Source organism: Gavialis gangeticus, unplaced genomic scaffold, assembly GCF_001723915.1.
Source record: "Gavialis gangeticus isolate Ggan-Ray unplaced genomic scaffold, GavGan_comp1, whole genome shotgun sequence".
NCBI lineage: Eukaryota > Metazoa > Chordata > Crocodylia > Gavialidae > Gavialis > Gavialis gangeticus.
In genome coordinates this window covers 138,747,598-138,759,799 of record NW_017729032.1, presented here as the reverse complement: position 1 = coordinate 138,759,799, position 12,202 = coordinate 138,747,598, and the positions used below count along the sequence as shown (strand labels likewise).

Genomic DNA, 12,202 nt, shown 5'->3' with positions numbered 1-12,202 from the left:
CCAGCCCCTGCTTCAGTGGCTCTGGGAGCAGCTAGAGCCAGCTGCCTGCACCATGGCATGGCGCAGCCCAGGGTCTGGAGTAAGTAGGGACAAGCGGAGCCTCAGGGGGTTCGGGGTATGGCACAGCCCAGCAGCTGCAGGCAGCTGGCATCAGCTGTTCCCGGGGCCACTGCAGCAGGGGCTGGGGTGAGCGGGGACAACCTGCACTGTGCCCTATGCCCCCCGGGGCTCCGCTTGTTCCCACTCACCCTAGCCCCTGCTGCAGTGGCCCCAGGAATGGCCAACGCCAGCTTTGGAGGGAACTGTAAGTGGGCGTGGGGGGCATGGCTCTTGCTGCTACACACTCCCCAGGAGGGCTGTGGGCTGGGGAACTGCACCAGACAATTGTCCCGAGTGCAGATCTGGGGGCACATGCCCCCCAGGGAGAGCCCAGCGCAGCCCCCCAGCCTGCAGCCCTCCTGGGGTGCATGTAGCAGCAAGAGACACAAACCCTATCCCACACCCCACAGCTATTGACAGTTCCCTCCGCTATACTCCCTACTGCAGGCCTGGAAGTGGCCAATGGGCTGTGCCCTGCCCCTTCCCTAGTCCCAGCCTTACTCCCTCCCTCCGTCACTGCCACAGGAATGTATTATTATTTTCCCCAGTTTAAACTGATTTTTTTTCCTTTTCTTCCTTTTATCCCAATTTCAACCCAGTTTTTATGTTTGGAAGATAAACCCTGTAAAATTCCGGGTTTTTTTTTAAATAAAAACTGAAAATGTGGACCACTACTGACAGGGCAAGTGCAGGCCCCACTGTCATGGTTGCTCCGCTGGGGACTCGTATGCTGGTGACTGGAGCCATTTGCCCTATGAGTCCTGCCACTGGCTCCAGTAGTGTGGGAGGAGCTAAATGAAAAGGAAGTGAGTTTTGAATAAAAACTGAAGAGTGAACATGTGGTGATATGCAATGCATTTAGTTTTTAGGCATTTCTATCTGTAATGGAATGTTACAGTTTGAAAATGCCATGTTTTCTGCACTCTGTCTTGACTGTATGTTTGTTTAGTAGAATTTAAAAAAAAGATTTTACCCAAAGATGGACCAGTGGAGCAATGCGATCTGATTGTATTTATTTGGTCTTCTCCACTTAATTAGAATGCAGTTAATGAGGAAATCCAGTTAATTTGTAAAAACGTATTTAAGTTTAATGATATGCAAGGCTAGGATTGCTGCTCAATGGAAATAATAATTCTGTTTAATTGGGATGCTTTCAGGTGATGTAATGGTTCAAGCTGATGCTTAGCTCCTTGTGTTTCAACCTCATGCTGGATCTCTCTTTCCCTCTAGTAATAGCTTGCAGTTGCACTTTACAGGCAACATTTAGTGCTTCATCACTTACGTGCTTTCACCTGCCAACTATCACAGAATCACAGAAAGTTAGGCTTGGAAGGGACCTCAGGAGGTCATCTAGTCCAACACCCTGCTCAAAGCAGGGCTGTCCCTAGCTAGATTATCCTGGCCAAGGCTTTGTCTACCCAGGTCTTAAAAACCTCCAAGGGTGGAGATTCCACAACCTCTCTAGGTAGCATGTTTCAGTGCTTTACTACTCTCCTAGTGAAGAGGTTTTTCCTAATATGGAACCTAAACTTCCCCTGCTGCAGCTTGAGACCGTTGCTCTTTGTTCTCTTATTGGCCACCACTGAGAACAGTCTAGCTCCATCCTCTTTGGAACCCCCCTTCAGGTAACTGAAGGCTGTTATTAAATCCTCTCTCGGTCTTCTTTTGTCTAGACTAAATAGGCCCAGATCCTTCAGCGTCCTCTCCTATCCCACTCCTGTCTTTTCTCTCCACAGAGCTGTACAGTAATGTAATAAGTTTGCTGCAGCTTCCTTGGGCACCATCAAAATGGTGTCATCTCTTAACCAGAGGGTGTATATCATTAGTTCAAGGGACTGGTAATGGGATAGAGAGATTCTCTTGGCTAGGTCTTTTGTTCATATTCAGCCCAGATCAGCAGTGTCACCTTCCCATGTATTTGGTGGTAGCCTACTGAACGAAAGTTTCATATTAGATGGCTGCTCTGTGGTTTATAGGAAATGAATTAGTAGTCTCAATCCAATTCTCAGTGGGCACAAGATGGGCACAACATCTACACAAAATTCTTACTGCGCAGTAGCCTGCCGGTCACAAATCGTGCTAATACGCCACTGCACTGTGTTATTAGGATACTGGACAGCGAGTGTAAAAAAAGGAAAACAAAACCCCTGTGTGCCGGTGCTGCTGCACATTAGTGCAAGTAACTGTGCATTGAATTGGTACTTGGTTAACCAAGTACTAAACTTAATGTACAGTAACTAGGGCGTATTAATGAACATGCAGATGTGCCAGTAGAGAGAATATGTCTCACTTGAGCACTTTGTTGATAGTATTGTCAGTGAACAAAGGGGCAGAAACTCAAATGTTCCCTCACTCCTAGAGAAGGTCTCTGTATATCGGGATTCAGTTAAGGCTGGCAGAAAGCGTTATAGAAAACCTGCATATCTGCTGCTTCTATCCAGCCTTTTATGTGCAGCAGCACAAGAATTAAATCTCCACTTCTGCTGGCAGTTTCTCATGTCTGTTACACTGACTTAAATGGGCATGAGGGAAAGGTATGTTTGTAAAAACACAAAAAGATGACTAGACTAGAGCAATTTTTTCACAGCATGAGACTGTTTGGTAGTATGTTAATATAACGTGAGACAGCTGTACTTCCAACTAAGAGCTTAATAGTGGTTTGTGGGATCTAAACTAAGTAAGCAAACATGCTCAGAGCTTGAAATTAGATCTGTTGAACCCCATGGTGCTGATCCTACTAGAAGGTGGGTATGTCTACATGTGCATTAATGCGCTATAGTTACTGCACATTAAGTTTAGTACCTATAATAACAGGTACTAACTCAATGCACAGTAACTAGCACTACTGTGCAGTAGCACCAGCATATACCTTTATAGTGACGTTAATGCACAGTAGACTAATTCTACTGCATGTTAGCACATCAGCACAGCTTTTGCCATGATGCAGTAATGCACAATAGAATTAGTTTCCTGTGCATTTAATGTCTCGTGTCAATGTGCCTGGTGAGCTGCAAAAGAAAGTTGCAATCCATTATGCTACAAGTTGGGAAGATGCATAATGCAAGCCAACAAAAATGGGAAGTGATATAATTTTTAAACCATCTAGCAGATCAGCAACTCCTTTGCGAGCTAAAGGGAATGAAATTACAGCACATCAGTAAGAACTGGAAATGGCATTTAATAGCAGTTTAAAGATGATTCCACTGATCCATGTGAAATTGGACCTTCCTATCAAGGTCCTTCAGACCTCCATCATTTTAACCTAACTGCATTTAAAATACTAATTAGGACCTGGGGAAGAAGGGGGGGTAGGCATTTGAGAGAAAGTCAGATCTGACCAGGTAGCCTAATTAAAAAAATATTAAGCTGTGTTTATGAATCCTCCAAATATTTCAAGTGGGTTTAGCTAGCACTGTTTTTGGAAGCATGTGTTTTCCCAGACTAGACAAAGTTTGCAGAAAAGAGTATGCTGGAGCTGAATTATTCTGCAAGGGTGGAGATAGCAGTGGGGACAGAAGCCGGAATGAACTGCTGAAAAAAAACGAGTCACACATGTGAAGGAAAAAAGGTAATAAGAAAGCATATCTAAAATAAGATTCATTATAAGCTTGCTGCTGTGGATTCCCCTCAGCCCAGATCTTCACCAGCAGAGGAAAGGGACAAAATGGACACTCTGTTTGCTTCAGACAAAATGCGTGAATGGTACTTTGCTTATTGTGTCATTTAGGTGGAAAAGGCAGAAGGATCTGAGCATGTACATGTGCATGTGTACACCCAAACTCATGCCCTCTCTCATGTCTATTTAGCAATAGTTAAAGATGGTTTAGTCATCACTGGGTGCATCTACATGTGATTTGTTGCTGAGTAGACTAATTAGCTCCACAGTAAAGCATCACCATGTGTGCTGGTATTAGGGCACAGTAAGCTAATTAACTCTACCTTAAAATAGTACTCTCCCTAACAGACAGTATGGCAGAGTAATTAACTGCACTGAAACACACGTGTAGGTGGTGACCAGGTGGGGGCCAGCCAGACTCTTGCCTGCCACCTAGCCGCACGGTTCCACAGATTCAGCACCTTTGTGCCCCAGCCAGCCACTCCATTGCCTGACGCCACCATCTGGAGCTCAGGACTGACACCCCAGGCTGACTGCAAGCCCAGGCCTCCTCTGCCCTCGCTTCAATTGCTACCATCCTGGGCAGACATGTAGATGCTGTGCCTGGAAGCAGTTTGCTCCAGCTCAAAGAGTTCTGGAGTTTATTGCTTCGCTTTAATTTCATGTGTAGATGCATGCACTGTGAAGCAATCTTTGACAGTGGCCATTTGCAGTATGTGACATGGTGCATATGGCTTTCCTTTACATGCTGTCATTCACCAAACATCATAGCTGTTTCACAGTATCCTATCCCACTCCACTTCCTGGAGAGGGACCAGGCAAGTCAGAAGATGTTGGAGGAATCGGTACTAATTTAGTGGCATGATTTTGTTGTTTGAGTGATGCAGAACTGCAATTTGGGAGAGGAATGAAGCCTTAATTGGAAGTGTATCTGCGCACAACATATTGGCAGTATGAATCACCAAATCCCACCTTGGTGTTCCAAACCTTCGCCCCCCCCGCTGATCTACTAGTCTGGACACCCCTCCCACTGCTCCTCTGCAACATTAGTCCTGTTTCTGACCCCTCTACTGGCTGGTAGTTGTTAAATCCCGCTTGGGGGATTTCCACAAAGGGGAGGCGAGGCACAAAGCAGTTCTGCCAGAATTTCACCCCCTGGACTTTATGGCACTAAAAAATTAAGTGAAATGGGATTTGGGTGCCTAACCTAAAGTGACATTTTTATTATAGCTAAACATAGTTTTATCTGAGCACCCGAGGAGTGGGATAAATGCTTAACCTGGGTAATTTTAATGCCACTTGAAAAATATTGTAAATCAATAAGCATCTACTTCTGATAAATGTTATCAGAAATAAATGAAATTATTTGTATCTATAATTAGAAATATGAAAACTGGCAAAGGAGGCCAGTTCAATTCTATCAATTTTTAGGAATACAACAAGCTCTTAGAGCAACTTCAAGGAACAAGAGAGTGGAGCTGGATGACAGGTTAAATGCTATTTTGATAAACTTCTTCACTTGCTAGTCACACACTCTCCACAGATTCATTATTGGAATTATAATTCTGCTTCAGGCTTCTGGACAGAAGCTTGCTAGGGTTGTTGAAGTTAAAGACCTTAGTTTTTGTAATTTCTAGGTATTCATGTTAAACAGAATTGCCAGAGGAGCAAGCTTTCCAAGTTGTTTCATTTATTTCTTAATATCACAGCTGTACAGTTTTCATACATACAGAAGGAAATGCACATCGGTTAACCAATGGCATTTGGCTGCATTTCCAATTATAATACAGTAAGTGCAACTCCACTTAAAAATGTACATTTATACAACTTATACAAATTAAAGATTGCTACATTATTATCTGTGACAGTATAAAGCTTGTTTTAAGTTTCATTACTAAACCACTTCCCGGTTAAATATAAAATGTACTGAATCATTTAAAATGGCCCTTGTGGTACCTGGCCAGTATATAAAATATTTGTCATGTAAAAGTCAACCATTTACTTTTTGTAAAAAATAATCTTCTAACCCTATTTCAACATTTGTTATTAAACTGTTATACTGACACACTTTGTAGCAGGAACTGGAATTTTTACCTTTGTTCTGTTAGTTCTTGTACTGGTTGTCAATGAAAGAAATTTAATTTGCAAGGTACTGTAGCTTTATTCAAATACAGCCGGATGGCAATACTATTTGACAATTTGCTCAAAAGGTAAATAACATTCCCTTATGAAGAAAAACGAAATGGATGTTCAAGAAATATTGTAATTGAAATTTTAATGGGTACAGTGCTACAAGCACACACAAAAAAATATTCTTTTTTCTTAAGACCCAGATGAACACTACACTTAAACTTTTATTACTTTGTTTATTGTTAAATGTTGGTCCATGGACCACTTTCTTGTTTATAGCTGTACCAAATGAAAAACAAAATCAGTCTTATTGCCGTCCCTATAACAGGAATGGTTCAGTTTCTAACCTCCTTTAAAAATATACATTTTACAATCTTTGCACCTCCACAAAGGTGACACTGACAATAAATACACTGGTTTGGTGGTTTTAGTTTTCTTTGCTATTAAAAGTCTCCAAACTACCTGTTGTAGGCCCTTTCTTTTTTTGATTTCTCTAGTGCCTTGTCCATAGTTTTCTCGTTTTCTCCTCTACATTTGGGGCAATACCATTTACCCTTTGGTTTATGATTGAGTCCCACACATGAGAAATGAAACCACTCAATTGGACACTCATCATTATCACATCCTATCATTTCTCCATAGGAGACTTGATTACATAAGCAGTATGTTGGCTCATTGGGATCAATAGGAAGATCTGCTGGGGAAGCCTCTCTCTCTGCTTTTGCCTTGGAGCGCTTCTTTTTCTTGGATGTTTTTGCTTTCTTCTCTTTTGGAGTTCCTGAGGTGATGTCATCGTGATCGTGATTATTAGAAGCATTTTCTCGATTTTCATTATTCCTCTGCCGCCTTGACCTCTTGTTGTTGGGCTTTTCTGCCTGAGCGATTGTTTCACTCTTTGACTTATCCTGACTGGCTTTGCCACTGTTCCCAGTAGTGTCATTAGTCTCTTGACAAGTCTCAAATAGTTCCACGTGACCATCCACTTGTCTGGTTCTGTTCTCAACGAGCTCCACCATCTGGCTGACAATTTGGATTTTTTCATCTCCCAGCTCCTGACTCCTGATCAATGCTCTCTGTATGCAATGCAACAGTCTTCTCTTCTGCACTGCATCTGTCTCTCGTTTGAACTTTTCATAATAATCATCCAGCTCCTTTAAGATTTCTGTAAAAGAAAAATAAAAACTATCAATAGTAGGCATAGGCAGAAAGTCTGAACAAAACCTTCCCGTATTCAGTCCTTGCTAATGTAGCAACACCTTCTTGTAAAGTGCAAAGATGATCAAAGGTGGACTCTCCAAAGCTGAAATCTGACAACAAACAGCTCATATCTCTAGCAGATTATTTTTGCTTCAGCAGGTCTCTCTAGAACAGAATGCAAATGCAACTGGTTTGGATATGGAAAACTGTTATTTCATTTTGGACTGCTGAACTCTGAGTGCTTGTACATGTGCCTAGTGGCAAGTGATGTCTATGAAACAGCTCGTTGCAAACAATGGGAAGTTATAGAAGACTAACAAATGTGTGTCCTGGGTCTTGAGACTGTTTCCTTGTAGATAAATACATATTTTAAACTAATTTCCATCAGCAGCAACTCCAAAATTAGTTCCAAATTCAGAAATGGAAATAAGACACTGGTTATTTTTCAGACCATCTTCCAAGTATTAACATTCTTTGAAAAAAAAAAAAAGCCCACAAAGAAACTTCCTCCAAATTAAAGATGACAGAAGTACATAATTTTTGCTCACTAGAAATGGTTGAAAGAGGCAGAGGGAGCACAAATCACTGCAGAAAACAGATACTGAGTGAGTTAATGATGACACCCATACTTTATAACTGATACAGAAATCAGAATGCCATGGGCTGGCTCCTGGGCAACAAAAATCTTTGCTTGATAGGGCTAATAAAACTGTTCCAATCTTTTGTTCCTCCAGTTGTGGGGCTAAAAAGGACTAGAGCCCTGGTTGCAGGATAAAGGTGAGCCCCTTTTGGGTTTGTTTTTTTCCCCTCCCACACACATTCTTTGAAATAGGTGCATTACCTTCAGTAAATACATCAATATACTCTCTGTATGCGTTTACCCAGAAGAACCAAGTAAACATTAAAATAACATTAGGACGTTATAATATACAGCGTAAGTCAGAGTTTTTTATGTGCATCAATCAAATGCATTTATCATATATGTTTGTCAATCAAATGTAGATAATTTAAGTGACACTATTGTAAGACTGTAAGGTTGTAGTCAATGGAGTGTTTGAGAGATCAGTCTGAAGAGGAAGACACTTAAAATGGTCAAGTATGTGGTTCTAAAGCACCACTAGCTTGATCCAACTCCCTTCAACAGAAGTGAGATGTAGTATCTGCTAAAACTCTTTTCTGTTTCCTCTTTATAAATATACTCAACCCTAAAGGAGATATCTAGAATATGGACTTTAAACCACCTCAGATTCTAAGCTGTTTCTCTGTCCGTTCACCTTGAAATAAGCAGAGAAGAGGTTAGATTGATAATCAAAAAATGAAGCTTTAGAAAGAACATAACACTTGCTGAAGCATAAAACTAACAGTTTTACTCCAGTAAAAGTTATGATCCTATCTAAATTCAAATTAGATCTCAAAGGTTTTGTCTTTGAATTTCACAAGTGTGAATACCTATTTCCCAAATCAGATTCATTTTTGGACAAAAGACATTTTAGCAGTAACTGATACTAAATAACACTGAAGATCGTGTGACTTAAGCTTTATATCTAGGGTAAAAATGCGCCTTTTCCAGATCGTATTTATAAACACATCGTAGAACTCTGACGTAGACAAACTAAGTTTTGCTTTAGTTAGTACAGCTGCAATAGAGGCTCCCTGCCAGGGTTCAAAGCAGCCAGCAAGCAGGTGCTGAAGTGCTACTTGCCTCCCCTCCCCAAGTGTGTTATGGACATGCCAGCTTGCATATTCTTATAAAACAAAGTACCTTGCATTCTACTGATGACAAACGCTTCAAAGTGATTTAAATGTCCATCATCAATTATTCTTAATGACTGAAAGAAGTTCTAGGATACGATTTGGGGGCACTTGATTACTGTCACTGTTAGGTTAGCCCACATGAACGTGATATAAAGATAATTTTTCTCGGAGAAACAGTTTGCTTTACTTAGAGCCAATATGCTTAAATATAGGCTACTAAAATGTAATGACTTACCTAAAATAGTTAAATTTATTACTCCCAGCATATTGCCAAACTGCATGACAGATGTGGAAGCATATGGAAAAAATGCCATTTTCCAGGAGCTGCTTAATAATTTATCATATTGAGAGAAAAGCATTTAATTTAGTCCTGATGGTCTTAATTCTGCAAGGTGCTAAGCACTTCTCCTGTGTTGCTAATCAAATTCCTCAGCAGACTGCAAAATGCCAAGCAACGTTTGCTGCTGTTTAGATACCCAGATAAAAACGGTTTCTCAGCACTAACTGGGTGTTCTTATAGGTGAAGTTTTGGAGTGGATACAGAACACAGCACTGAAATGTGATGTTAAGCAAGGAAGTGTTGCCAACTGCAACTGAAAGCAGTGCTGAGTGCCAATTCCTTATGCAAGGGAGCTCTGCAGCACAACCTATCTGTTCTCTCCAGAACAGCTAATGTTAACCTCTCCTAGTTGAAGTACTGTATAGACCCCATAGGAGGTCTAGGCATTCCAATGTCTCTCAAAACAGTCAAACACCTCTACAGCTACCTACTAGGCTTTGATGCAATACAGATACCTGGCCTGCCTGAAGTAGGTTGATAAACTTGGAAATAGATCATTTCCACCCCACCGCCCTCCATCCCCTCCGCTCACAGATACAGAACCAAAAATTCTGCAAAAAACCCGTATTAGTTATAAGAGGCTGCTGGTGTGCTTTCTGCAGGGTGTCAATCTTTGCTTGCTTCATTTTGTTTTTTTCAGAGGACATAATAAAAAAGAGGTTTCATTGCAACAATTGCAGGAGTAGCTTTCTAAAGGGGTCCTTAACTTCTCTAGCAAGTCCAATGAAGAACAGTATCCACTTGAGTGTTCCTAGCACAGTGATTCTCAACCGAGATGCCTTCAAAGGGTGGGGAGAAATCTGACCAGTGAGGTGTGAGGAGATAAGCAGATAAGCACAGGCTAGTTTGTATCTGGTGGATCCTGCACCCCCAGGGCACAGACCCTCTGCAAGGAGGTAAGCACTGTAATATACAAGTGAGTTTTGGAAATTGGGTGCCTCTCAATTCAGAAGTTATGGAGCTCCTTGAGTCCAAAAATGTAGAGAAGCCCTACTCTGGTGGAAAAAGCGTGCATCATATAGCCTATGATACATTTACCTATGCCTTCTATCTTGCCAGAGACAGGGTCTGCATGAGCTCCCCCAGGCTAAGGCCAGCACAGCCATTTTTCACCATTGCTACTGCTCGAGCATATTCAACCTCAGCCATATTATCAGCACCCCCTGATGTTTTAACCCATGTGTCAACTAACCATGTCCCAAGGTAGACAGAAATGACTGTGGCCTAAAACATCTTGCGACCTGAGAAAGAAACACCTTGCATTTGAAAGCTTGGCTAATTCTGCTGCAACTACGTAGTCAGTCTCACTCTAAGCAATCCTGGCCACTCGTGTCATTTCTGGGACGTCACAGCCACAACATCCCTCTTAGACTATTATTAGATTAAAATGTCGCTATTGAAGGGAACAGGAACAGGCTTGGTCACCTGTGTGTGCTGGGGAGTCCTAAACATCCCTCATCCCTTTTTTGCTCACCCCATTCCTCTCCCCACATACTCTGAGCCCAGAAGCAGTTCAGGCTGAATCACAAGGCTTAACACAGAGACAAGATTTTCCCTGAGTGATGTCTTTTATTGGACCAACTATGCAGTTGGGGTAGTTAGACAAGCTTTCAAATGTAAGACATTTGTCCTTAGCATGTACAGAAGCCATTTCAAGGGAGTTGGGATGCACAGTGATCACATCGAGTGCTAATAAGGAGAGAACAATGGTCAGGAACCATGACTCAGTTTCCCTGCTTCCTATTCAATTGGCCAAGAGCTCCTTATCTTAGAGGGAGGAATGGGAATAGAGAAGTGTGAACCTGAACTGTATAAAGCTCCCCCACACAAAGGCAGAGGGGTGGGAGCCTGGAACTTGCCTCAGTCACAACTCTGAGGGCCCTGAGACCTCTCCACCTGGGAATGAGTATGTCCCTGTGTTCTCTGTATTTAGCTGCTCTTGGTTATGTTGCTGATCAATAATATCCCAATAAACTGGGGGTATGGTTGGGAGGAACTTGCTTTGGCATCTCTTAGACTCAGATGTATATTGGGTGGGACCTCAGGAGGTCATCTAATCCAGTGGTTCTCAACCTTCGGTACCTTGCGTACTCCCTGCCAATCAACACGGTAAAAGCGAAATTGGAACATTTTGGACTCTGACTCCTCACCATGGCACTTCCAGTTTCATCACCATGAGCCGAATCCCACTTTTTCCACTGGGGCAAGGCAGCCTGCTCAGGGCCTCCCTACTTATCCCCCAGCACATTGATGCTGGGAAGTGAAGGCCCTGGCACCAGACAGGGCAGGAGGGGCAGCAGCCGGTACTTCCAGCCTGAGCAGGCAAAGACCAAAACGCAGCACCTGTGAACCCCCTGCTTGTGTCTCACGTACCCCTAGGGATACACGTACCACAGGCTGAGAAACACTAGAATCCAACCCACTGGTCAAGGCAGGACCATCCCCAGCTAGATCATCCCAGACAAAGCGTTGTCTAGCTCGGTCTTAAAAACCTCCAAGGATGGAGAGTCCACAAGCCCTCTAGGTAACCTGTTCAGGTTTACTACCCTCCTAGTGAGAAAAGTTTTCCTGTCTAACCCAGAGGTGGGCAAAATGGCAGATCTGGCTGGCAGCTGGACTCAATTTCCCAGCAGCCCCTTCTCTCATTGCTTCAGCAGATCTCCATGGGGACCCTAGGAGAGATGGGGCCAGGGTCTAACGGAGACCAGCGCAAGCAGTGCTGGCAGGGTGACGGCTGGGCACGGAGCTGCTCCAAGGCCAGGGCCTTGTGATGGTGACAGTGTAGGCCAGAGCTGCAATCTGCTGCCCCTGGGGCAGGCAGACAATGGATCACAGCTCTGTCCCAGCTCTGCCCTGCACTGTCAGCACGGCAAGATCCCGGCCCAACCCCAGAGCAGCTCACGGCCCTGACACAGCCGCCTGGGCCGGTCTCTATGGAAACACCGGCCCTGTGCATCAAGGCCCCGCTGCTGGGATTCCCGTGGAGACCTGGTGGAGCAACGCCAGCAGGGGCTGCTGAGGCTAGACTTTGCCTGCCCCGACCTAACCTGAACCTCACTTTTTTT

General features: G+C 43.2%; 1 protein-coding gene across 2 annotated transcripts in view; it reads right to left on the bottom strand.

Annotated features, from left to right (window-relative positions):
- Nucleotides 1-5,384: 5,384 nt before the first annotated feature.
- The window catches only part of ING1 (inhibitor of growth family member 1), a 12,482-nt gene continuing 5,664 nt past the window's right edge, over nucleotides 5,385-12,202 (bottom strand). For both annotated transcript variants that reach the window (XM_019525374.1, XM_019525373.1), the window contains exon 2: nucleotides 5,385-7,007. In XM_019525374.1, the coding sequence (XP_019380919.1) occupies nucleotides 6,304-7,007 (704 nt within the window). In that variant the 3' untranslated portion in view covers nucleotides 5,385-6,303. The remainder of the gene's footprint in view (nucleotides 7,008-12,202) is intronic.